The sequence below is a fragment of the Teleopsis dalmanni genome, chromosome 2, assembly GCF_002237135.1.
Source record: "Teleopsis dalmanni isolate 2A chromosome 2, ASM223713v2, whole genome shotgun sequence".
In the NCBI taxonomy this organism is placed as follows: Eukaryota; Metazoa; Arthropoda; class Insecta; order Diptera; family Diopsidae; genus Teleopsis; species Teleopsis dalmanni.
The window spans coordinates 165360839-165388414 of record NC_051847.1 but is presented as its reverse complement, the minus strand read 5'-3'; the positions used below and the strand labels follow the sequence as shown (position 1 = coordinate 165388414).

At 26.1% G+C, this 27576-nt stretch overlaps 1 protein-coding gene across 4 annotated transcripts in view; it reads right to left on the bottom strand.

Moving 5' to 3' along the window:
* Nucleotides 1–27576, bottom strand: part of LOC119680750 (protein lap4-like) — a 69040-nt gene that overhangs the window by 7739 nt on the left and 33725 nt on the right. For 3 of the 4 annotated variants that reach the window (XM_038093711.1, XM_038093713.1, XM_038093714.1), the window contains 11 exons: nt 27230–27430; nt 26876–27062; nt 26296–26819; nt 23435–23722; nt 16436–16546; nt 8039–8218; nt 7030–7188; nt 6537–6735; nt 6346–6434; nt 6037–6273; nt 2849–3196 (listed from right to left, as the gene is read on the bottom strand). In XM_038093711.1, coding sequence (XP_037949639.1) covers nt 2849–3196; nt 6037–6273; nt 6346–6434; nt 6537–6735; nt 7030–7188; nt 8039–8218; nt 16436–16546; nt 23435–23722; nt 26296–26819; nt 26876–27062; nt 27230–27430 — 2523 coding nt within the window. The remainder of the gene's footprint in view (nt 1–2848; nt 3197–6036; nt 6274–6345; nt 6435–6536; nt 6736–7029; nt 7189–8038; nt 8219–16435; nt 16547–23434; nt 23723–26295; nt 26820–26875; nt 27063–27229; nt 27431–27576) is intronic. The other variant, XM_038093712.1, reaches the window with a different exon arrangement.

The window sequence follows — 27576 nt, the reverse complement described above, 5'->3', positions numbered from 1 at the left end:
TATTTATTTTTTAATATATTTTTTATATATTTTTAATATATTTTTTATTTATTTTTTAATTTATTGTGTTAATTTATTTTTTTAATTTTTTTCTATTTAATTTTTATATTATTTGTAAATTATGTTTAATTTATTTATTTATATTTAATTTCTTTTCAATTAAATAATTTTTCAATTTAATTTTAATATAATTTTTATTTTCATTTGCATTATTTTATTTATTTTAATTTTTTTACCTTGCTGACAATGTGACATAGTCTTAGAAAGGGGGAAAAGGGTTTAAAATAACAATAACTTGCGTTGCGTAATACTTAAACGTTTCTAATAATATTAACTATGGTAAAATATATAAACTACAAAAATATATTTAAATAAATAAAAACTAATTATCACTTAATATATTTTTATTGTTTGAAGGCTTTTTGTGGACTTAAAAAATTCAGTTGTTATAACGCCCCATCCTGAACACAAAATTAATTTTGATATATAGATATATTTCTAAATGAAATAACTATAAAAATTAATTAAAAAAAAGAAGCTTTTCTTATATAAAGGTTACAATGAGCCTTTATATTACAAAGAGCCTTTGATATTTTTGGAAAAAAGTCTGTTTATAATTAAAATGACTGTCTATATTCCAGATATGAGAAAAATTTGGTCAAAGTAAGGTCCTTTACCAACTTTCTGCTCTCCATGGTTCAATGTTGTTTTCAGTCCCTTGATTAAATAATTTCATATTGAATTTATTGTTACAGCCCGAAAGCACATACCAACTATAATATTACTGGATTGCTGGATCAATTATAATTTAAAATATGAAAAATAATTTAATAACAATATAAACGTTAAACATAAAACTATATAATTTCAATATTGCCTACAAATAATTTTTTGAAATATAAGAACTAGACGAAATACTTAATTTTTTTTTTTTTTAAATAAAATAAAAACAATATAATTTAAATAAGGTGTGATCAAAAAATAACAATAATTTTAAAAATATCCTCCCGGTACCATTTTTAATAAATGGAGTATTTTTGTGTATTGGTTGCACAGCAAATGCTGCAATGCCAATTTGTGTTTGGAAAACCAAAAAACAAGAAGTAAAATTAATGGATTTAGTGGTAAAAAGTCACATCAGGAAATTTGTGAGATTACGTAAGATCGGATTAAAATTTTTTGTTAAAAATAAAATTGTTGCAGCGAAGTATTTGAAATGTTAAACAAAGAAGTTTGAAGAAGTAATAAGCACTTTAAATAATACATTTATATAAATATATTGCTAGATCTGAATATCATTAACAAGACCATCAATAATTGAAACCATCTGTAACTTTAACCAAATTTAAAAAGGCACTCAAATGAGAAAGATCTCAACATTAAAAATGATACACGGAAAATCTTAGAGCGAACTCAAGACGTTACAATAGTCTTTTCGATCGCTAGAAATGGAAATTTCGATCACGTAAGTACATAATATCAAAAGTCTACGGACTACTTTAAAGTTAATGAAATAGCATTACATTATAAATGAAATAAAAAATTCTCATTACTTTTTGATCACACCTTATACACTTATATACTAATTTATTTTAACTAACAAACAAATTTTTTAATTTAAAATGCTATTTATTATATTAACAAAAATTATGAGTAACTTAGTTTTTTCATTATTTTGTTACCCTAATTTTTATTATAGAGAAATATGTTAGAAATGTTGTTATGGCAGGTATATTTCTTGTTGAAACATATTTTAATATCAATTGAAATACTACAAAAAAAAATCTCTATGGTTAGTTTTATGAGGTGTATTAACACGTTTTTTTTATTTTCCACACATATAATTCAAATCATAATACAACTAATTTTAAACACAAATATAAATAACATCATTATATATTTTATAGGTAGTTTCTGTATTTTTTTCCTTTAATTATATTTATTTTTAACTTACTAAAACCAAAAGCACTTACTCAAGTAGCTTTTTCCAACTGTCTCAAGCACTGACACACTTTTCATACTTATGATGTACTTATAAAACGATTTTGCTAAGGTCTAACCTTTGCAAATAAGTAGGCTTTATATGGAACATTTAGTTTTTAATTTAAAATTTTTTTACTATACAAAGAAATTTTTTATTTTCCTTAAATTTAGTTTTAACTCTTCAATACGGTGCTTACGAATTGAAAAGAATTTTTAAAAAAATCGTAAAATAAAACACACAATTTTTTTAAATTGCAGAATATTAACTTTGTTTTTAAGAATCGTAATACCTATTCCATATTGCGAAGGAAACATATAACGTCTTACTAACCCCACTATTCGAAATTAAGTTCCATTTTAGAAAAGCAAAATAAATCAATAACAAAACAATTGACAATAAGGCAATAAGGCAACACTGGCAACATAAAAAAATTTAATTAGATTTTTCCAAAAAATTTTTTAAGATTTGCAGTACCGTGAAATGAGTACAAAAACACAAAAAAAATAAAATCAAGAACAATTATTATGAAGAATGACATTTAAAGTGCAGACATGAATTTTATACATTAACTATAACTAATAATAACGATAATTAACGAACATTTTTAGACAAATTACGTGAATTAGAGACGAACACTAAAATAATAAATAATTTATTAAAAATAATGTAACACACAGTGAATGAAAAGTGAATGTTTAAATTGGGTTAGGTTTAATATTTTCCAGTACATTTAAGTGTCTTTTAACTTTGTTTAGAAATTTTATTTTACGATATATGCACAACGACATATAGTGACAATGCAACAACACAAAACGGTTATGATAAAAAAATAAACAAAAACTAAGAATTTAAAATTTAACATACCTGTTCATTTTGCTGTTGTGGCATTTCCGGTTGTTTTTCATTTGTAGTAACTTTAGAACTCTTTGAAAGGGACGACTCTGTAGGTTTTGTAGTCACAGTTGGAGATATAGGCGGCACTGTAGCTGTTGCAGCTGGTGGTGTGGCTGCGTGTGATGTTGGTTGTTGTTGTTGCTGCTGCTGCTGCTGCTGTTGTTGTTGTTGTTGTTGAATAGGTGGATTAGTATCTAGTGTGTGCTTCGATATAACAACTGTTGTAGTCTTTTGAATTTTATCTTGGTCATGATGCTCAGATGGTGATTTTGGTGGAACTGTGGTAAATGCATCAGCAGCACGAACAATTTCTAACACCTGTAAAGTTAAGCATTTAATATTATAAAATTATTTTATTTTTTTTTTAAATTAGCATTTAAAAATAAAAATCAGATAAAATATATAAAATAAGAATTAGATTACTATTTTTTATAAATTTTATTATTTATTTATATTACTTTATATGATAAAATGTGATATAATATAATAAAATACAATAAAATAATATAAATTATTTATTATTAATTTAAAATTTAACATATATAATTAAAAAAATATATATAAAATAAAAGATACGAGCATTTATAAAATAAAAATGAACATAAAATAAAAACCAGTTATTAAAATTAAAATTTATTAAACTTTATTACAATAAAATTATAAAATTTAAAAAAAAAAAACTCAAAAAAGATGTAGATTCAACTTTAAAAAAAAAATTTAAATATTATATAAAATTCAATTTAAAGGTATAAAATAAAAATAATTTGTAATGTAAGTATAATATGAAATTATGAAATAAAGTTTGAAATATAAATGTATAAAACTTTGGTTAATTTAATTTTAATATTTTTTTAAAAAAAACATACAAATATATTACTACATTGTAATAAACTAATTATTAGCTCAATTGTTTAAAAAAACTACTTACTCAACATAAGTAAGTAAACATATTTTTTTAAGAATCAATTATTACTTCAAGAATCAATTACCAATTAAGGCAGTAAGTTTTCTTGAATTAGTCGCCGTTTTTAGTGCTGGCATCTAGCATTTTTGCTTTGTTTTATCGATTTTCATTTCTGACCCAATTTACTGGCAAAGTTTCCCCGCCTCGAACTATTGAATTGATAAAGTTTCTTTGTTTCAACCCAGACTAGTTTCAGCCCACCCACTTTTCATCAACTCCTTATCATAAATAATTCTACCTCTCACTTATTCCTTATCCTAGTCTATGTATTTGTATTTTATAATTCTTATATAGACCACCTGAATATGCAACAATAACTGCTTTGGTGCTATAAACTAACACTTTTAATTTTTACTAATTTTATTTTATGTATAAAAGCTTAATATAACGTTTAGTAAATTGAGAAGATTTACTAAATAATTGATATTCATTTAATATAGTAGTATAATTCATATGTTCTTAGAATCCTGAATTCTTCCATTTTGAAGAATTCTTAACATCTCTTGAAAGTTTGAAATCAGAAATTAAAATTAAATCTTTATTTATATTATAATTATTTATTATTTATTATAATTTTTTTGTTTAGTTTGCTACGTCACAAAGTTAAGTTGAAATCGTTCGATTTAATAGAGAAATCTTTAAAAATATGCGAAATACATTTCAATCAAATTTTTGTAAAAGAAAATGTTTTATGATCTATTGCTCAAAATGAAGTTTATATGTTGTCTTGATGTGCAATTATATAAGAGAAAGGACGTTTATCGAGGAAACAACCTCTTAAGCATTGAAAACAAATCTTAGGTTGACTTTGAACAACTATAATTTACTTATCTCTGGGAAACTAGTATAAAATATTGTAGTACGGTTACTATTTATACGGTTTCCTCCGCCGCATAAATAGAAGTCATTGGGTGCCAAATCATGACTTTACGACGGTTGACCGATCTATTTGATTTTTGAATTTTCAAATAGTGTGTTGCGAGACAAGATGTGTGCGAACTCGCATTGCCTTGATGGAGATGGAGAATGATCTGACGGAACTTATTTATTTTTCGTATTTCACTGAAGACTTCCGGTAAACAAATAATTCTTCTATTTACTTCCGGTAAATAAATACCATTCAGAGTTGACCATTTTACATTCCTATAATGGTATGAGTATAGTTGCCACCTAACCGGTTTTCCCGAAAAAATAAGTGCACATTTATTTCGAAATACTTCGAGCGCGAACAACTTTTGTTGGATTTATGTCATTTTGAAACGCCTATATAATCGACTGCTGTTTACGTCCCGACTCATACGCATGCGTTCACGATTCGTCACCTGTTACTCGTACAATCTCATATACGTCTTTTGAAGCACAGCTATTGTACTTCTTGAGCACTTGTGTGCACCAATAGATACGAGCATCTTTTTGAGATTTTATTAAATGATGGGGGATCTAATAAGAACAAACCTTTCTCACGGCTAAATGATCGTGCAATATGTTATATATGCTGATGGAACTAATGCCTAAGGTTCTTCCTTAACCTCACAGTATGTCGATGACGATCTATCAATGTTTTCTAGCACAATAACTGATTTTTCACGACGTTCACGAATTTCGTCAGTGAGCGAACTGCGAAAAATCATGAACACAGTTGAAATCATTGTTCCAGAGTTTCTCAGTGGCAAAGAATTGAACTTCATCGTCAAATGTAGAAGTAAGTTGATCGATCCGCGTTTGTCTTGATAATCCACGTCGAAAGTCGTAATAAATCGTCGCACGTAAATTTTCTCACGTTAATTCTGTTCACATTTTTCTCAATTTGTCAAATAACGCTCTTTTGACAAAAGGTCTAAGGTATATAATGTTTAATAATGTCAAACTTTCGTATGAAAATGTCAAATGACACCTGACAACAATCAGTGTTGCCAAGGATTAAAATATAAATAGCGACCCTCGTTTTTTTCAGTTACTTTAAAGAAGAACTATTTATTAAACATAAATGTACATTATATTATATTACATTATATGTTCACATGTCAGCAAATTACATAATTACAAATATAATCACAACTATTTAGATTCATATGTCAAATAACATTACATTAACATTCGTCGTGACAAAGAACAAAACTATCAAGTTAATAAAGTATGAGCTTTTAAATGAAATACTACATTTGCATAATAGCATTGTCAAAATAATAATTACCTTTTCAGGGGTGCTCTTTTCTTTTGTTTGTGCTGCCACTGATTGATCCGAGTTCACTAATGCAACAATGGAGTCTGGCAGTACTTGAGGAATACCTCCAGTCGAACTTTCTGTTTGCTGTGAATTCAAGTTATCAGCTTGTGTTTGTGCTGGAGGTGAATGTACCAAAGCTGCAGCAGCGGCCAACGGAGATGGATCGTTTGATATTTCACTTTTTTGAGAGAATACATCAAAATCCTAACATAAACAAAAAGAACACAAAGTATTTATTATCATATTTTTTTGCATATATTCAAATTTTTTTTTTACTTGTCTCAAACGTTCATCCTCTTCATGATCCAAACTAGAGACACTTTGACTTTGACTTAATTCCGAACCAGTTTCAGAAGCACGTGATCCTATTATTTTTATATATGTAAGCAAAAAAGTAATATTATTTTTATTGAAAAATAAATTAATTTTATTATTCAAAACATAATTTCAATTTAATCAATGCATACCGTGTCGACTGCTTGTGGAACTGTAGCCAGTGCTCATGCCACCACCAGTCCCAATGGAATGAATTAAATTGGATTTGTCGTAACCCTTACAAACAACCAAATATATCTCATTGCCAGCGTTGCGTAGAATATTGACTGCATCCTGATGTGCTGCGCCCAAAAGTGAATTACCATTAACTTCAAGTAGTCGCATGCCAACCTTTTGTGTAAATTTAAGTAAAATAATTTAAAAACATATTTTTTAAATAATATTAAAATTTATTTTATGAATTTAAGTATTATGCTATTATTAGAGATGATGTTGAGATTACATACAATTTAATTTATTTACAAAATATTGAAACGTTAAGATTTTAATAACACTTTTTGTAATGAGGGCAAATTGATTTTTAAGGACATTTATTTTTAAATATAGCACACAAGGTAATTTACAAAACTCAAAATAGTAGTAAAGAATAAAAATATTTTTATGTTATAATTGACCATAATTTACCTTAAGCCTTCCATCTCGTCTTGCTGCTCCAACGGAATTAATTTTAGACACAAATACACCCTCATCCGTGGGATCAACTGGATTGCCGCGTTGGCCATTAAGTCCGCCTTTAATGTGCATACCCAAACGTTCACCATCAGTTTTGCAGATGATAATTTCCTGTGATTTATAACGATAAAAAGTATAATAAAAATAAAACGTTAAATAACAATGGCCATAATAAAAATAATAAGCATAAAAGCGACTTCAAATAATATAGAAGAAATAATGGCAAAAATTTGTATACAGTAGTGACTAGCTGCGATTTTCATTGTGATTTTAAATATTTTTATTATCAGAGGTTAGGATTAAGCAAGGTTACAACGAAAAAGCCTACAAGCCTACAAGCCTACAAGAAAGTAAAAACAAAGAGGCATACAATTATAATCAGAAATGAGCGATAATGGAAGTATTCGTAATTGCCGCCCCAAACTATACTTAATAATCTCAAGTGCTTTATTTTAAGCTAATTGAAAACAATAAAAACGGTCAAAACAAATGAAAAAATTAGCTGATATAATTAATAAAATAAAAACTAAATACTTATCCTTAATTTCGTTTGCTTTAAATTTTTTTCTTATTTGAAATAAAGAAAAAAGTATTTACATTTTGTCATAAAAAGTAAAATTTTAAATTGCTGGTTAATAAAAAAAATGCCAATAAGCAATTAATAAATAAAATAAAATATTTTGCTTAATATTCATGGAAATATTAAAGTTCTAACTTCTACAATTGAAACGGACACAAATATAAAATAAATTCATTTTTATGATAAACTTACCTCAGTAGGTATGTAATCTACTTGTATATGCTTGCGTATTAAAGAAAAGAATTTCGAAAACAAATTTACAAGTGATAAAAAGCACTAAATGTAAGCTAAGATCAGGATCAGTGCATTTAATAGTAAAAATTATTAAACTAAATATCTTATATTAAATGTCCTTCATATGGAAATGAAATTTATATATACCTGAAATCCTGCTGGTAAGGGATCGTGTTGAATGGTCAACTTGATTTCATCGCCAGGCTTCAGTAGTTCCAGGACGGCGTCCTGATGAGTAGCACGAGAGACATCAACATCATTCACTTTGAGTATACGATCACCCATGCGCAATTTCTTACTTAGAGAAGCTATACCACCTGGAACAACCTATAATTAAAAAGAAAAAATTTGTTATATTAATAATTATAAAATATTTTTATTTATAGAAGGATTCGAACAGTAATGAAGAAACAACAACAGACTTTCAGTGAGTTTATTAAAATTTGGCTGACTATTGAATTTGGCTACAATGCTGTTTCGAGTATTGCCAAGTACTTATCATCAGTGATCTTAGAAAATATTCGAATTTTTATTTAATTAGTTCATAGTTCCTATATAATTTGTTGGACTACAAGTGTCAGGCTTAGACCCCGTACCTATCAAATCTTATTTATTTTACAAATTATATTATATAGTTATTAATCACAATACATGAATAATAAACATAAGCTTAAATATAAATACTTAAGCACTTTTGTTTTTTAAAACGTATTTCTTTTTTAATTAAATTTAAGATCACTGATAATGGACATTTGGTGATATCCGAAGCAGTCAGGTCAGCCCAAGAATTTGCTTGATAAAAACAAATTTCTTATAAATAGGAAATTTCTTCAATATTTCCGCTTTTTTCTATTCCAAATAGATTTTTTGTCATACAACATAAAATTTGTATGCCGAAGAAACTATTTTTAAATATTAAAGAGATGTGTTAATTCTAAGACTTAAATCTTAAAATTATATATAATTTTTATGTGTAAAGAAGTTAAATAGATTTTAATTACAATTTTTAAATAATAAGCTTGAAGTACTTCAAAATTTTTTTCCCTATTTTAAGCTTTTTAGGTTTTCGTAAGTCAAGAAATGGAAAATAAATACATTTTTATAGAAAGAGTTTGTGTCGTGCATAGATATCTGTAATTTGTTTCTAAAACGTGAAGAAATTAATCCACTTTTAAACGCATTATTACTATAGACGAAAAATGGGTTACCTACCACAATACTAAACGCAAGAGATTCTGGATTAAAAATAATGAACTGGCTTAAAATACTTCCAAAGCCAATATGTATAAAAAACAAATAATGATTCCATCAGTTCTGTAAAATTTCAAGAAAAAAAGAACGTATTTTTTGCGGTTACTTGAGTAATAACTCAAAGTTTAAAAGTTTGATATTATTTCATCAACTAATGCATATGGTATCATATTAAAGTCCGAAATAGATACATTTGGCAATACTGTCACTTAGATCTATATAAAAATAAATGTCAAAAACCATAACGATTGATACAATGTGTCCGATTACGATGTATTTCGCTCTTCTTCTTTGTTCACACTCTTAATTTTGTCAATTCTTTAAATCCAATATTTAAAAAGAGTATTTTGCGTAGAGCAATATATCATAGTGACAAAAAATATTTCTTTTCTTTTAATCTTAGAATTTATTTTAATTTTAGTAAGCGACAAAATCATGTTACCTATATAGATAGTTTTGCTAAAATGCTACTAAAATTAAGCAGAATTCTATATGTTATATTAAATAGTTAGTATATGCAAAAACAGCGTTTTATTACCAGAAATGCCATCCCTGTTGTTAGAGGCAAAATAGCAAAAATTGACAATTTATATACAATTACCAAAATTTATTGTGAATGCAACTTTAAAGTTTGTAATTATATTTCCAGTATAAATTCGAACATATGGATCGAACACGTAAATGTTCGAAAACCTATCTTTTGTTTTATTTTATTTGAATAGGTTAACAACAAATCGTAAAACAAATTATGATATCCGAACTTTGTTAAGTGACTTGCATTACTCGAGCTAAATGATCGATCATCAATATGATGAAATTTGTATAGTTTCTGATCCATTTTGAGATACTTTTTATCTACAGGTAGAGTTAGAATACTACTGTTGTGTATCTTTACATAAATCAAATATTAAATATATATGACATTTATCTGTTATATCACATGTTTCCACACCTTTAGTAATTGTAAGCCATGCCTGAACAATATGTATAATAATTTCTTAATCCTAACTAAATTAAAATATTTTTAATCGAAAATATTTAAATGTTTATAAAACAATAGATTTAACCTGAATTAGACATTTTCAATTCCAATATGAACAGAAAGGATGAATTTTGTTTCCACAAAAGAAGCAATTTCAAATTTAAATAAAAATTTTCAACCAGAGGGCGCTCGCCCTCTATTTTCAATATTATACTCCGCATAGTCAACAAACATCTAAAAATTAAAGTGTTTTACTCCAAAAGCAATCAAAACCAGATTAGATAATATTTTTATCAGATCTGCACCAACGTTTGGAACAGTGTCAAATGAATTTCAATATCACTTTCACTACACTCTTAAGACAAAAGATGATCAACGACTTCAACCACAACAAAAATTCGATAACCGTAAAGTCTGCTATAAAAAATTTCTTCCTTCGAAAAAAACATTTACGGAGAAGAAAATTTAATACTGTAAAGGAACCACTGGACCACATAAAGACTTGTTTTAAAGAAATATATGAATCAAGCAAGGCATCAATCAATAAAACAAATGTACTTCACAATATTTTCATAAAAATTAGGTATATTTCTAATCTTGAATTTTTTTTAATTCTTGTATATTTGTAGGTGTTATTTTATTATAATTCACACATCATATTAAATATATTAGAATTATATTAAGTTCATAATTACTTATGAATTACTTTTACCTAATATTAAAAAGGGCAAATACACACTAAGATGTATAAAATCTTTTATAAGATAATTCAGAAATAAATTTATGCGATTTTGTATTACTTTGGATAGGCATGGCATTGCAACTACGAGTATATTAGTATTTTTTAAGAGTTTACTTTAAATAGATAGAATAAATAAATATATTAAAAATAAATTAATGTTCCAATCTCATTTAAACTGTCAAATGTGTATGGAACGATGCTGTCTTTGTACTAAATCAAGATTAATAACTACAAGTGAAGAATTTTTATTTAAAAATATCTATATTTTATTCAAATGTTTTGGAAACAAATAAATATACCAATGTCTTTTAAACTGTCAAATATAGAGCGATACTGTTTTGGTAGTCAGCCACTGTTAATAAAACCTAAGAGCGAATAACTGTTGTATAAAGTATCTAATAATTGTTTAAATAAATTGAATAAAAGTATCTACTAATTGTTTAAATAAATTGTATAAAAGTATCTACTAATTGTTTAAATAATTAAAAAATTAATTCATATTTTAATCTCATTTAAACTGTCAAATGTGTATGGAACGATGCTGTCTTTGTACTAAATAACTACGAGTGAAGAATTTTTATTTAAAAATACCTATAATTTATTCAAATGTTTTGAAAACAAATAAATATACCAATGTCTTTTAAACTGTCAAATATTTATAGAGCGATACTGTTTTGGTAGTCAGCCACTGTTAATAAAAGCTAAGAGTGAATAATTGTTGTATAAAAGTATCTACTAATTGTTTAAATAATTAAAAAATATTAATTCATATTCCAATCTCATTCAAACTGTCAAATTTGTTTGGAAAGATACTGTCCTTGTACTTAATCAAGATTAATAGAACTTTTTTTAAAAAATAATCATTAATTATTCGAATATTTTAGAAACAAATTAATATTCCTGCCTTTTAAACTGTCGAAAGTATACTACATTTGTACTAAGTCACTGTTAATAAAATCTAAGAGCAAATAATTTTTGTATAAAAGTATATTTAAAATAAAAAATATTTTTTATATAAAAAATAATTATTCGAATAATTAAAAAAATAATTCATATTCTGATAAAAAAACTGATAAAATCAGGGAGTGCAAATTTTTATGTCAAAAATTATTTTATTTGTTTTTGAATGATAAAAATAAATATATTTTATATTTCATTTCAAAATATGGATTCTTAAATAAAAAAAACGGTTAATATTTGTGATAAATAAATCTTAATTTAAGTTAAAAATTTTGGATCCTAAATATATGTTGATTAATATTTTTTCAAATAATTTGATTTTCACGATAAACTTTGTAATGCTATTGAATTTTTTTTCAACGAAAATCAATGAACTACTAATATATATTTTAATATATCGTATTATATGTGTAATCAAAATTTTACTATAAATTTGATATTAAAAATAATTTCATGGTAAATCAAAGTAAAAACGCCTATCGCTTTATTTTGAGAGTCATCTACCTAAGAGAAGCCACATAACAGATGCCTGTAACATTTGTTATGACGAAATATAACCAATCTATACCTATGCTAAATGCAACTTTTTGTTTTGCCTACTTAAACCAAAACTTTAGAGCGACAATTAAATTCTTTTATAAATAGCTTAAATGATTGGATCGTATTCTTTTCTTTTCTGAATAACTTAAATGGTTGAATTGCAGGTAATTAAACTACGTTTCAAAGGTCAAGGGAATTTTTTTTTTTTTTTTTTGACACCTTTTTGACCTTTTGCTTTATTGTTGTCGTCATTGATAGTTAAAACTGTCATTCAGGATTTGATATATAAACACGTAAATTTAATAGTTGAAATCAGTCTTTCTAGTTTTGTCAAGCAAACATATATAAGCTAGAAAGATTATTAAACCAAAAATATACAAATTTAATTCTAAGATTATATTCTTTAAGTATATTCTTATTTAAATTTATTTATAAAATTTTTCTTAACACATAACATATGTTAGTTAAGAAAACTATTATTATTATTTAAATTTTAAAGAAAAAAGGAAGGAAAAAATATACGAATTTAATCAAAAGAATATATTTTGTTTAAATATTTTAATAAAATTAATACTTATAAAATGCAACAAGAACTGAGTTGGCAGGAACAATTCGACGCAGCATTCGAAGCTGCACTGGCGATAGCCAGAAAGGCATTTGAACCACAAATGCCTGACGAACAGTGCAATAAAACGATAACTAACACGATTTCTGTTGAAGATTACAGGAAACGAAAACAAACCAATATAAATAATACCGAAGGATGGCAGGAAGACGATTTGCAAAAGGGAAAAATTCGAAAGGTAAAGGATAGTAAACACAAGCAGAAAAAGATGACAAAAGAAACCGAGATAAAGTGTGCGAGACTGATACAGAATAGGACTGTAGAGCAGTCAAGAACTACCACGCATAATATATTATCTCAACACGAAAATATGCCGACTACCACTACTTGTTCCTCACAAGTAACATCACAGAATTACAAGACTTCGGTTTTGAAGATACAAAATCTTTCGAATTATAAAATTAAGAAACTTGATAAAGATCAAGTCAGTCAGCATAGATCTAGTAAAGAATCTGATGATATGCTAAATTTTCCTACGATGAAAACATCTTTTAAAATACCAAAACTAAAACATTCTACTGATAATATAATACAGTCAAGCCATAGTTCTTCAAGTGAAGAACCCGATAGTCCAAAAAACAATGAAAAAATTTTGAAGCAAATGTACGAAGACACTTTCAGTAATGAAAGGCATAAGAGTAAACATAGGAAAAAATCGAAATCAAATATAGAAAAATATTCTGAAACTCTGGACAAAGTTAGCGAAAAGCAACGTGATTTCAATGAGAAACATAGAAACTGTCATGAATCTGGAGAGAGATTTAGAATGTGAGTTTCAGTAGAAACTCCGGACCCGCTTGAAATTATTTATTTATTAGTATTCTATTATTATTTACTACAAAAATTATGATAAAATTTTAACATAAAGAAAATATATGACATAAATTATTGTTATTGATAAAAAGCTACAATAATTCAAAAACGAAATTTAATTAATGAAAATTATATATAATCAAATTAAATTAAAGGTAAAAGTTTTATAATAAACAAAAAATTGGAAAAAAAAAATAAAAATTATTTTTTAAATAATATTACAGCTGTTTTAGATATTGCAATATATTGGTATTTGGAAATATTTATTAGTTTAATTATCCGTATGTAGACATAACTGCAAATGACAGACTCTTTATTTGACCCATCAAATATGAAACGCAGAATTATGTGTCAACCACGAAGCCAATGCTGCTTTTGATTTCCGTCGATGAAATTCGTAGTTCTGGTAATTTTGGTCTGGTTTCGTACAATATTTCTGTTATTATTGATATTATAACAAACACTATATAATTAATTTATTAATTATGAAAGTAGATTTATTTTAAATTTACTGTTTTATATACTTCCGTTAAGTAAAAAAGTGTAAAGGATTATCAGAGCAATTCTATTTATAAAAAAAATTAAAACTTTAAGTTATAACTTTCTAACATCATTAATTTATGTCGCCTCTGTTTCGAAATTGATTGACGTCCGATTCAGGTCGGGTAATTTTAATAACTAAAATACTAAACCTAGAATTGAACTATATATAGTAAAATTTGTATATGTATATACATATATTCCTTCAAAACTACCTAAAAACTATAAACACAAAAGAGGAGAGCAAAACAATAACTATGGGATTAATATTTAAAAAATGTTCTCCTTCTCAATTAACTCTACTACCTAGATTGACGAAATACATAGCAGGTAGGATAGTTTGTGCTCGAAATCTTCTTTACTGGAACAAATCAAAAGAGACCGCGAAACGTAGATGATATATGTGATCAAATAAAAGATATTAAGGAGAAAAAAAGAACATATTTTAATTTTACATACTTTTAAGTTTTTACATTATATCAATAGAAATACAGCGAAGTTCAAATAAAATTTGCATATATATATATATATACCTATATATATATAATATATATATATACCTATATATATATAATATATATATATACCTATATATATATAATACACCATATAAGAATTCCTTAGCATATAGTAATTATGATTTCAAATTACGAACAGATATACTTCATAGAGTAAATATAAAATTTAGAGAAATATTTTACTAGGTGCATGTATTTTTTTCTTTAGTATCATGTCTTTAGTACGCCGTAGTTTTACAGTTTGAGTAACACTGTTGGAACGCCCTTTAGGTACGACCTTTAGCTTGCTCTGCAATTACATAATCTTTTATTAAAAACAAATGTTGAAAGCGCAATAGAACAGAATAGTTACGCCATAACAGTGATACTATGTTGATCACGGACGCAGTGAGATGGATGGAACTCTCCAAAAACACCCCCAGCTATCAAAGAGTAAAAATGCCCAGATGCAATAACTCGGAAAAGGCTCAACATTAGGGACACATATATTGTTATTACTCGTTTCATTTGCAAACCTTTCCAAAAACTACTTCACATAAGGCATATGGCATTTCTGAAGACACCTATCTAATGCTAATTGTTTTATTAGTAGGTAAAGCTTATTAAATTTCTTCATGCTTTCTTTATCAATGGACCTGTTAGAACGCCCGCACCATTCCGTCATCATTGTCTACGAGATATTGGTGAAAGCGTTTTACCATTCTTAAAAGTTTCTACCTGTTAAAGTATAAACGTTTTTAATACAAAATTTTACACAAATTGTGATCAGACCCACAAAAATTGCTTAACCCACAAATGCAATATTGCACATTCGGTCAGCAAATACAAACGGAGCTTGACAGCTATTTCATAGTTACTGGTAGTATGTTACTGGTAGTGCAACCAATGCACAAAAAACTCGACTTGATAAACAATACTTTTCGTTCCTTTTTGATTACACCTTGTTTATACTAATTTTTAAATTCCGACTACTTTTTGAGTACACCGTCTAATGCTCTTTTCAGATTAATCAATTTAAGTCTATATTTCTTTTTTAAGTAAAAAACAAATACTTCGCAACAAAGAACATTTTTTATCTAAAGAAGCGATAGGTTCGTAGTGACTTAATTTACTCACTTAAAAAAATTGTTATCAATACGCGTAGTTAAGCAATGATATAACACGCAACGTTAAAATAGGAGTGCTTATCGACAGGCACTAAGAAATTACACAAACAATGTACTATTTGGTACTATTTGACTAATTTTTTGTTTTGATGTTACAATATGTGAATTTGTTATTAATACTGTTGTTTGCTTTAAAGATAGATTAACGTGCCCATGACTAATCAAAAGTAATTACTTAATGTTAATTTTTTTTTGACGAAAAGACGCTATTTGAAAAGTAGTAGTGTTCGAATAGAAATGAAAAGACACCAACAAAAAATTTACTTTATTTATTAAAATTTGACGAAACATCGTTGCATGGTTAGCCAAACTTCAATAAATTAACTAAAATTGTTGTTGTTGTTTTTTCATTTTAATTCAAACTCTTCTAAAGTAATTAATATTAATAAAATATTTCTAATACTTACATGTGATATAAATATTCCAGGTTCACGTGCTCCGAATGGCACACAAGAATGATCTGTGCCCCCAATTATGCTGAATCCTAAAGATCCTTGATTTTTAGGTAATACAACTTCCTACAATTTAAAGAATTTTTATAGAATATTAAAAGGGTACAACAGACAAAAAATACATTAATTTATAATTTCATATTTATATGTAAAAATTTTGAATTTTCCAAAAACCATGAATTATTAAATTTTTTATTAAAAAGCAAATTAATTGTTGGTGATATTTGAGATAACAAACCATAATTTAACAATACAAATAAAGCATGCTTATATTTTACTAGAAACACGTATATTAAATATATATTTAAACACATCCAAAAAAAAAAGTCAATCTAATAAGCCAACTCCTTACGTGCATTTAAAATCCAAGAAAAAAAATCAACATTCTTGCAACATTAAATAAATTTTAACTTAACATTTATAAAATGAGTGATAATTTTGCACATTTGCCAAACCAATAAATAAACCAAAAAAAAATTAAATAAATAAAAATCTACCAAATACTATTACAGCAAGTCATAAATTAGGAGATGAAAAAAAAACTTAAACTAAAAAGAATTGAGAAAGTAAAATTATGTCAAAAACTCATAAAAATACTTAAGAAGTAAATTTAAATAACTTAAGTTCTAAAGTAATAATAATAAAAGGAACACATAAGATAAATTTCTTGATTTTCAAACTTAGAAATTGATGCACATTTGATGCCAGTCACACGCCTTATCCACCTTATCTTCCTCCAACAACTTTGAAGTACTATTCTCCCCTCTAATAAACGCCCACACATTTTGCGTTGCTCAGACAATTTCAAACTGGAAAAGTAAAAGTCTGTCACACAGACTTCAAAAAAGTATCTACAGAAATTTATGAGCAAGATTGTCATACAGTCAGTCAGAAGTAAAGAAGTAAGTATCTTAAGTTTCTATGGCAATGCACATTTGTGCGAAAGGAAAATATTTACAAATTATTTTTTTTATGCAAATGCAAATATGGTTGACTTATCTTAACTATGCATGATACAAGCACTTTTTCCGTGGAATAAGAAAAATTTATAAAAATTAATAAAACCAAAACAACTCACATTATATGTAGTAACTCACAAAAGCGCATGTAAACGACTTCTGTGAAGTAGAATGTAAACAGAAGTGCTAAAATTCTCGGAATGTATTTGTATTTGCTTTTGCAAAAATTTCAGAATAGATTATCTTATAGATAAAATGTGCTACGCAGGGCACATGAAATTGTTAACAGGTTATTAAAACGGAACTAGTGCAATAAAGATTTGCATTAGGGATAACCAGGCCAGGTGATAGCAAATATTCATAAAACTGCACCTCAACAACCGCAATACCAAACGTACCACAAGACTCTCATTTGGCACCACACTTTCAGGACTTTCAGGACTTTCATCTTGAACTTGACTTGCACCACACACATTTTATTTGCTTTTCATTAGTATTTGTTGTCAGGAGTTATGAGTGCTGGCTGAAGGACTTTTACGGTTTCGGTCTGTTAAAAGCAGATAACAGTAATATTCACAATTAAAATTGTAATGTAACGTATTTGTTACATTTACAAGACTCCATGAGGCAGTCTAGGTGTTGTAGGAATCGCCTCACTAAAATGTGTTGTAGGATTTATAAAATGTAAGGTTGGAATGAAGTAAATGTGCTGGGAATCAAAGAAAAAGGAAAGCTATAATAAAATTCCTACAAATTTAATTAACATAAAAAAATAATATTTAAATTTTGCTTTATCATAAGCAAAGTGCATATACCATTCCTGTGCTCTATTTCCGTAATAATAATAAATATTTACATAACCCCATATAGATATATACATATATATATATATATATAATGTGATATATTTCATTTCATAAGAAATTCATATAATTTTATAAAAACAAAAAATAAATTAAAATAATGTAACGCAAAAAGATAACTAATATATTATTCATATATACAATTATTATATATGTAATACTTGTGTATTTAATTTCAATATAACATAATATAAACAAAAATAATTTTTGTACACTAGAAATATTTTTATCTACAAAAATTACTGAAAATTAATGAACCATTCAGTAATAAAGGGCAATATTTTTAAATTCTATTTGCTGTATAACAGAATATAAATATTATAAGTAATTATTACAATTGTATTTACATACATCAGTTTTTAATATCATATTTAATTTTCAGTGCTATTGTATTTTCCATTTTTAATTATATAGATTTTTTATATATTAAAATAATCGCTTATTTTTATGACTATTGTCAATAGTTGAAATATTGAAACATACTATAAAAAATATTTGTATTTCATATCAACCCATATATTAACAAAACTTAAAAATTTAAATAATCAGTATCAATCAGCTGACAATTTTTTATATCTAATTTAAAAAAAAAATACAATTGTCTTAATTGAGAAACTTCTTACTTATAAATATCAAACTTAGCAAGAGTTCATGTCATAAAAGAAAATACCATTTACATTAAGACTGAAAAGTTTTCGGAAATTCTCATTTAAAATTCGCGCGCTGTATATTTTTCGATATTTTAAGTTTATGTAGTTTGGCAGCACTGTCCTTAATTACTATGCCAAAAATGAGCGCGATCTGTCAGACAGTTCGTTTACGGCAGCTGTTGAAACCAGTTCACCTCAGTAGTGCGTTGCGAAATGTCTTCGACGGTCGTACGACCGTCCTGGAAGGCTTTGTACCACTCATAAACTTGAGTTTTCGATAAAACTGATTCCCCATAAGCCTTTTGTAGCATTCGCAACGATTCTGCACACGAAATTCGTTCGAAACACAAAATTTGATGCAAACTCTTTGTTCAATATTTTTTTCCATTGTTTTTTTCGCAACGCACTACTGAGGTGAACTGGTTTCAACAGCTCCCGTAAACGAACTGTCTGACAGATCGCGCTCATTTTTGGCATAGTAATTAAGGACAGTGCTGCCAAACTACATAAACTTAAAATATCGAAAAATATACAGCGCGCGAATTTTAAATGAGAATTTCCGAAAACTTTTCGGTCTTAATGTATAAATTAAATCAATATAAATTTAAAATTAATTAAATTAAATTTAGATTTTATTATTCTGCTAATATACAAACAGCTTACATTTTAATAGATAATATATATATATTATAGATAAGAGATGTCGTCTTTGCTTAAACTCAATGTATAAGTTATATGAATCATATACATTAAGACCGAAAAGTTTTCGGAAATTCTCATTTAAAATTCGCGCGCTGTATATTTTTCGATATTTTAAGTTTATGTAGTTTGGCAGCACTGTCCTTAATTACTATGCCAAAAATGAGCGCGATCTGTCAGACAGTTCGTTTACGGCAGCTGTTGAAACCAGTTCACCTCAGTAGTGCGTTGCGAAAAAAACAATGGAAAAAAATATTGAACAAAGAGTTTGCATCAAATTTTGTGTTTCGAACGAAATTTCGTGTGCAGAATCGTTGCGAATGCTACAAAAGGCTTATGGGGAATCAGTTTTATCGAAAACTCAAGTTTATGAGTGGTACAAAGCCTTTCAGGACGGTCGTACGACCGTCGAAGACATTTCGCAACGCACTACTGAGGTGAACTGGTTTCAACAGCTGCCGTAAACGAACTGTCTGACAGATCGCGCTCATTTTTGGCATAGTAAATAAGGACAGTGCTGCCAAACTACATAAACTTAAAATATCGAAAAATATACAGCGCGCGAATTTTAAATGAGAATTTCCGAAAACTTTTCAGTCTTAATGTATTGTAAAAAGAGTATATTGAGAGTGAGAATTTCTAAATTTCGAAAAAGACTAATTAAAAAACTTGACATAAACGTGACTTATTTCATGTTATAAAAAATGTAGACTTAAACAAAACACGTTAATATAATAAATTAAAAACGTTTAATATAAATTAAAAAGTGATGTTTAAATTTTCATTTAATTTAAAAGAACATTTGAGAACAACTATTCACTATTTTGAGAAATGCTTCATGTAGCTACAAAAAGCCAACAAAAGTAAATAACAAGCTATAGTAAAAATTTCTATAGGTATTATAAGTATTTCTATATCTTTATACTATTGTGAAGTATTGTATAGTTCAGCATAGCAAAATCCATAATATACCTATAATACCAATAACAGGTATTGTAATATAGCAAAAGAGATGCCAAAGACGTTTTAACCATACATATCTATCGATCTGTTTATCTAACAATGTGTTTTTTTAGTACTCTGTTTAACTATCGATTTGTTTATCTGTTTATCTATCGATCTATTAATGTAATCATTAATATTAAAACTAGTATCTCAGTTTTTGAGTCTAATCATCAGTTTATCTAATACATAGTTAACATACATAATAGTATATCAGCTTTTTTTTGTATCTAATCACAAACATTTATCGATATATTTATCTAACTGTTAATTTTCAAAGTGAGAGATTGTCAGATTTTGAGCTAACTGCAAGAGTCTATTGATGTGTTTATCTGACTGGTAACATAACAAACCAGTTTATGTTTCTAAATGCAACTTATTTGTAAGGAAATTCTATGATTATTATAACAAGTGTAGTACAATGTGATAGATTGTGATTTACAAATATTGTATCTAATATGCGGTTTCAAAGACAATAGGAACCAATCATTAAATGAAACGATAAACAATAGCGCATCGAATCTCGTCGAACTATGAGAATTCAGTATGATATAACTGAAGAAATGATACTTGAATAGACTAAAATCTGTTGATGATCCGCAGAGGGTCCATTAGTTGAAGTTTACTATCTTTTTTAGTTCGCAAAATATCTTTATTCTTCAAATAACTACACTATACTTTAGTCTCATATTAAACACATTATAGTTAACAGAGGCAAATCATTTAAATAATCATTAACTAATCTCATATATATAATATATTATTATATGTTATTATATATTATTATATATAATTTAACATTAATAAATATATTATACAAATTATATAATATATATTTATTAATGTTATTTATATTAATTAAAATAGAAACTCATAAGCATTTTTTAGTTATAAATATGCTATCAAAACTAAAACGGTAAGAGTATAATAATAACGATATAAAATAAAAATGTAACAATAATTTAGGTATTATCTTTATATATGATCCCAATGAAATCTTTCTGGATCTCAAATTTCTGCAGGGTAGCTTAATTTATAACTGGCTGAAGAATATCAGACTCGTAGTTTAAGCAGTTTTATTATAAGATTTATTTTCAGTTTAATATGGCAGTCCTTTTTAAAATACATATATTTTTTCTTATATAGAACAGGAATTGGCATGCGTTAGCAACATCAATGAATGATACGATAATAGAACTGCGATAACTTTGTTCAGCCGATGAACTGAAACCGTACCTAAAATGTGATTTGATCGGCAATTGCTGAATATTGATGTAATGACTGTTTCGTTCAATTTGTCTATAGTTATACTCTGGTATTTGATATATAGTTTAATATTTAATTCTTATACAAAATATTATTACGTCTATAATTTATACAGGGGTTTCCGACTCAAAATGATTGAAAATTTAGGAAATGATTTTTTGATTTCTGAGTACAATTTGCGAATTACCCTATAGTCAGTAGCTATTAAAAATTTGTCGTCTCCACTTTTATGTGTTCTATAACCAAAGAAGCATTTCCAGAATTTATAATATTAAAGTCAAAACCACTTTGTATAAATTTAATATATATTCGTATATGTATTCTGACTTATAACTTTACTTTAATGTCAAAAATTAATTATTAATCTTCTATTTAAATTTAATCTCAAATGTTTAATAAATTATTTTATCTAATATTAAATAGTATTTATGTTGCATTAGAGCAACTCAATTTTATACTAATTATAAATACATGTGAAAATAATATATCTATCTTATCAGCACATTTCCTCTACCTCAACATTTTTCAATTAAAATCACGAAGTCATGAAAAAAGATACAAAAAACAATATTAAGAAATGAAGCAATTCTATTGTTATCAGGTATCATTTATTTATAAAAATTTCATATATTCTTAGGAATTTATTTTTAATATGATGACCAGTTAGTGGCTATAACTAAAATGTATTAGCTCTTCATATAAAATAATTAACTTTATATTAATGAATGTTAACAAATTAAAAAGTTAATATTATTAAAATTTTAATATGTTTAATTTCAGCGGAATGATTATTAGTCTTAAAATGGATCAACTTCGAGATACGTTATTTATTATTATGAACTATTATTTTTAATAATTTTATTAATAACATTTTTAAATTAATTTTTTAATTTATTGAAAATGAAAAATTAATATTATTATTCACACCCCTTCATGTATCTTCGTTATTTCTCACAATGTGGTATTAACAAACCTCTTCAATGTTTTTGTTAAGTCCGATTTTTGATTACCGATTATTTTAAAATATTATTCAACTTCCTGACTAAAGAAATAAAATCTTCAGGTTTCAATGTAAAGTTGATTTTATTTCTTACTGAAAAGTAATTACTAAAAAATTTAGCATAGATTTGAATCCAAAACCAATTAATAGATTTCCTTAAAAATATATGTGAAGTTGTAGAAATAAAATTGAATTACAAGAAGCTTGCTTGTGTCAGATACGATTTTGTGAAGTTCTCTATTAGGCTACAAATTAAATTTTAAAATTAAAATTTATTTACATTATAAATATAAACTATTAGATATGATAAAAAAAGAGTTTGATTTAAAATTTTAATAATGTGACAAGTGCAGTAAAATGAAAGATGAGGGCCAATAAATGAACAATTTTGAAAAAATAAATAACAAAAACCTTTTACTGGCAAAAAAATACTTAAAAAGGAAAGAAATTATTTAACAAATCAAGCATATGTTAACGTTCTTTTATTTGTATTCTTGTGCTGATGTGATAGTCACCTCACTTATTAGTGGTTCCGCTAAATTGTTGTCGGTAATGCGTGTCATCACTGTTTCTGTGAAGGTTGATTTGGTAATGGTTTCAGTTACGCGACCCAATTCGGTGGGAGCAGCTGGGAACATAGGTAAATCGGGTACAGCCTTATTAACCGTCACAGTGACGGATGGACCAACACCGACTTCATTTGGACGCGCTACATGCACTTGATGCTGGCTGCCACCGCTAAGGAAATGTGCTGGTATCATTGCTTGGAAATCTTCGCTCGTCAATGGTCGAAGTGGAGGTGGCTAATGATTGTATAAGTGTTGATCCAATTAATTAGGAATCGGGTTGTAATAAATTTTTGGAAGTTTCAGTTGTTAATTTTGGCCACATTTTGTTTAATTATTTTAATTTTTTTTTTGTTTGTTTGTTTATTATTTTGAAATTATCATTTGTTTTAAAAAAGAAAAAAAGAGAAAATACTTTTTAGGTACGATGTTTTAGTAGTAAAAAAACAAAAAATAATTTTAAATCTAAAAAAATTAATAAACATACTAAATATTAACTTATAGCTTTATTTCTTATTTTTACTAAATATATTGTAAATTTTATTTTATATAGTCTTAAATTATACTATAAGCCAAATATATAAGTTCAATAAAAAAAGCAATAACTTTTAATCCGTTTAGTATATATTTTATATAAAATGGATTAATTACTTTATATACTTAAATAAATTTTTGAAATATGAAGTACAACAAAAAGAAACTAAATTTTAAAAATTTAGTAATGCTTCACGCATGCAAAACACACAAATGTCATATCAAAAAATTATTATTTTTAATTTTATTTTTGAATTTTTTTTTTTTAAATAAATTAGCACGACTTACACAAAAATCAAAATGTTGTTAAACCGCAACAAAAATATCATCAACAATTATAAGAGGTTACATAAATTATTTAAAAGCTTTATTATATAGAATATAAATGTTTTTTTTTTAATATATTAATCTTAAAATATAATTCTGACAATGAAAAAATACATAATTTGCCACAAATAAATATTTGAAACTTACCTTATATATGTATATACACACCGTTCAGTTTTAAAATAACGAAAATTAAATGACAATAAAATAAATATATACTGATTATATTAAATCTATATTAATAAAAATTAAATAATAATTTTTTGTGTATATATATAAAGCTTAAATTTTGTAAAACATTAAATTTTTATAAAGCATTAAATTTTTCATACAAAATTAATTTTTTAATTTCAAAAAAAAAAAGTAATGAAATAGCACAAACTAAATAATATTAACATTTTGTACGTTATTTTAATTTTAAATTTTATTTTCGAATTAACAAAATTGTATAACTATTTTGTAAATTGCATATAAAAATTAAATAATAATATTATTTGACTATATTTAATTAAAATATTTCTGCATTTACAAATAAAAGACGTAAGTAAAAATTATAATAATAAACTTAATTAATAATAAAAATTAAATAGTAATATGAAATTATATAATATTAAAAAATAAGAATTTTATAATAATACAAATTAAACAAATATTAAATAAAAATTAAAAAATAAATATTAAAAATTAAAATTATTTTTAATTTCAAATTTTAAATTTAAACTTTAATTTTGAATTAAAAGTTTTTTTTAATTACAAAACAATAAATAGTAAATGATATATGTATATCAAGTATATATTTATTATTTTGTATTATTTAAAATATTTATTGATTTTTAAACTAAATAATAAATTAAAAATAATAATATATGATAAATAATAGTAAATTAAGAGTAATAATAAATTAAAATTAATAATAAATTAAAAATAATAATAAATTAAAAAATTAAAATAATAATAAATTAAAAATAATAATGAAAATTAAATAGTAATATGTGTATAATTTTATAAATTGTAGCTTATTATAATATAAATTAAAAAATAATAAAAATTAAGTAATATAAATTAAATAATAAATATTAAGTAAAATTTTTTGTTGTTTTTATGCATAGAATTTCTTATTTATATTATTAATTAAACAAATTCTAAATTAATCAAAAGTTTTAACCGGCAGTAAAAAAAAAAATTAAATACATTTATAATAGTTATATTAAAAAAAATTTTTTTTGCTATTCTGTGCAAATCTTAAAAAATTTCAAAGCTCAAATGCTTGGTGTTTTTCACCACACTATGGTGAGGATATATTATACATATATATACTTATATACAAACAAAAAAAATATTTTAAAAAAACCAAAAAAAAATATTTTAAAAAAACCAAAAAACATATTAAACAAAATAGTTCTTAAATGAAAGCTTTGAAATGTATTAAATAATATAATTGATAAAATATTTAACTTAAAATTCTTTTTAAAAATCATTAAATTTTAAATAAAATTACTGTTTTTAATTAAAATACTAATAATAATAATGAAATGTTAAAAATAAAATTACTTACCTTTTATTTTGGCTATTGGAAAATAATAATTAAAATTTGTGGCAAACTATGTTTGTTAAGCTTAAATATTAGAAAATAATACAAACTAAGTGCTCTAATGAAGATTATTGTTTTAAGTATGGCACAGTTTCGAATAGAAATGTTACTCAATTTTATTTGTTATGGCACACGTTAAAACAAACAGTATTTCGAGCCCATGTATTTCATGAATAAAATCAACAACAACAATACAAAAACTAAAAACTAAACAAACGACAATAAACAATAAACAAAATGTTTTCGAAAAATTTTTGAGTTCAAATTCTTGACAGAATTCTTTCTTATATGCGTGCAGTAACGAAAACGAAACGAAACTCATAGATAATTATACAATACAATAAACATGAAATTTTACCTGAGCCTCTGAGGATTCCGGCGGTTGAGATGGCACATTTGATGTTGGTGAATTACTATTTGTTTGCGCTGAAGTGGATTCAGCAACACCATCACCTGATGGCACAGAATTAGTGCGTCTAGGTGCTGGAATTGGCTGCCCTGTCATTTTATCGATTGGTTGCTGCTGCTGCTGCTGTTGTTGGTAATGTTGCTGATTTTGCTGATGTTGCTGTTGCTGCTGCTGTTGCTGTTGCTGTTGCATTTGAGGTTGTTGATATGCACTTCCACTTGTTGTAGTTGTTGTAGCAAAACCATTCGTTTTAGTAGCTGGAACAACGCCAACAATGTTGTTACCTCCTGATATCGGAGCCATTGTTGTTGTAGTAGTTGTAGTCGATATATTTTTGTTTGTATCATATGCGATGGGTTGTGTAATGTATTTATATTGTTGTTGTTGCTGTTGTAGCTGTTGTAGCTGTGGTTCCTGATGTATTTGTTGTTTTTGTTCCAAAACCATATCACCAGTGGAACGCTTAAAGTTAGCTAGAATATTTAAAATTCTTTAATATATGCCAGCCAATATACACTGTGTATTTTACCTGGTCTGTTTGCGAGATATCCTGATGGGCTTAATGAATTTAATACTGCTGGACTGCGCGGACTGTGTGGTGGTTCGAAAGAACCTCGGTATTCGCGTTGCAACACCAAGCGCACAAATCGCTGTGGTTCAGTTAGACATTGCACAGCTGCATCATGATATGCATTTGTCATGTCAATTCCATTAATCTGCAAATGAATGAGAAAATACGTTTAACAAAAAACAAAATAAAACACTTTAAAGGATGGCAGCATAAAGCTGCACCGATGAATACAATAACATAAAAAAAACAACTTTTATAATGTATATACATATCTATATATATATGTGTATATAGATAGACTTGTATACTTACAGCCATTACACGGTCACCGACCATTATTTTACCATCGCGATAAGCTAAGCCACCTTCAGTTATACGAGAAATGAAAATACCATCACTACCATCCTTAAACGGCGGCGAACCTTTACCACCAGCAATGCTGAAACCCAACCCCTGACCGATTTGATCGCGTATCAGAGTTGTGTGCAGTTGAATGTAACTTAAAGGAATATCCTGTGTAAAATTAAATGTATTGAAAACATTTTAAATAAAATACATATTTTTTTAAAAGTATTTTAAAAGCAAATTAAATTTTATTTCTATTTTTATAAGATTTGAGCTTTACTAGCGTTAATAATATTAAGTAAAAATAAAAATAC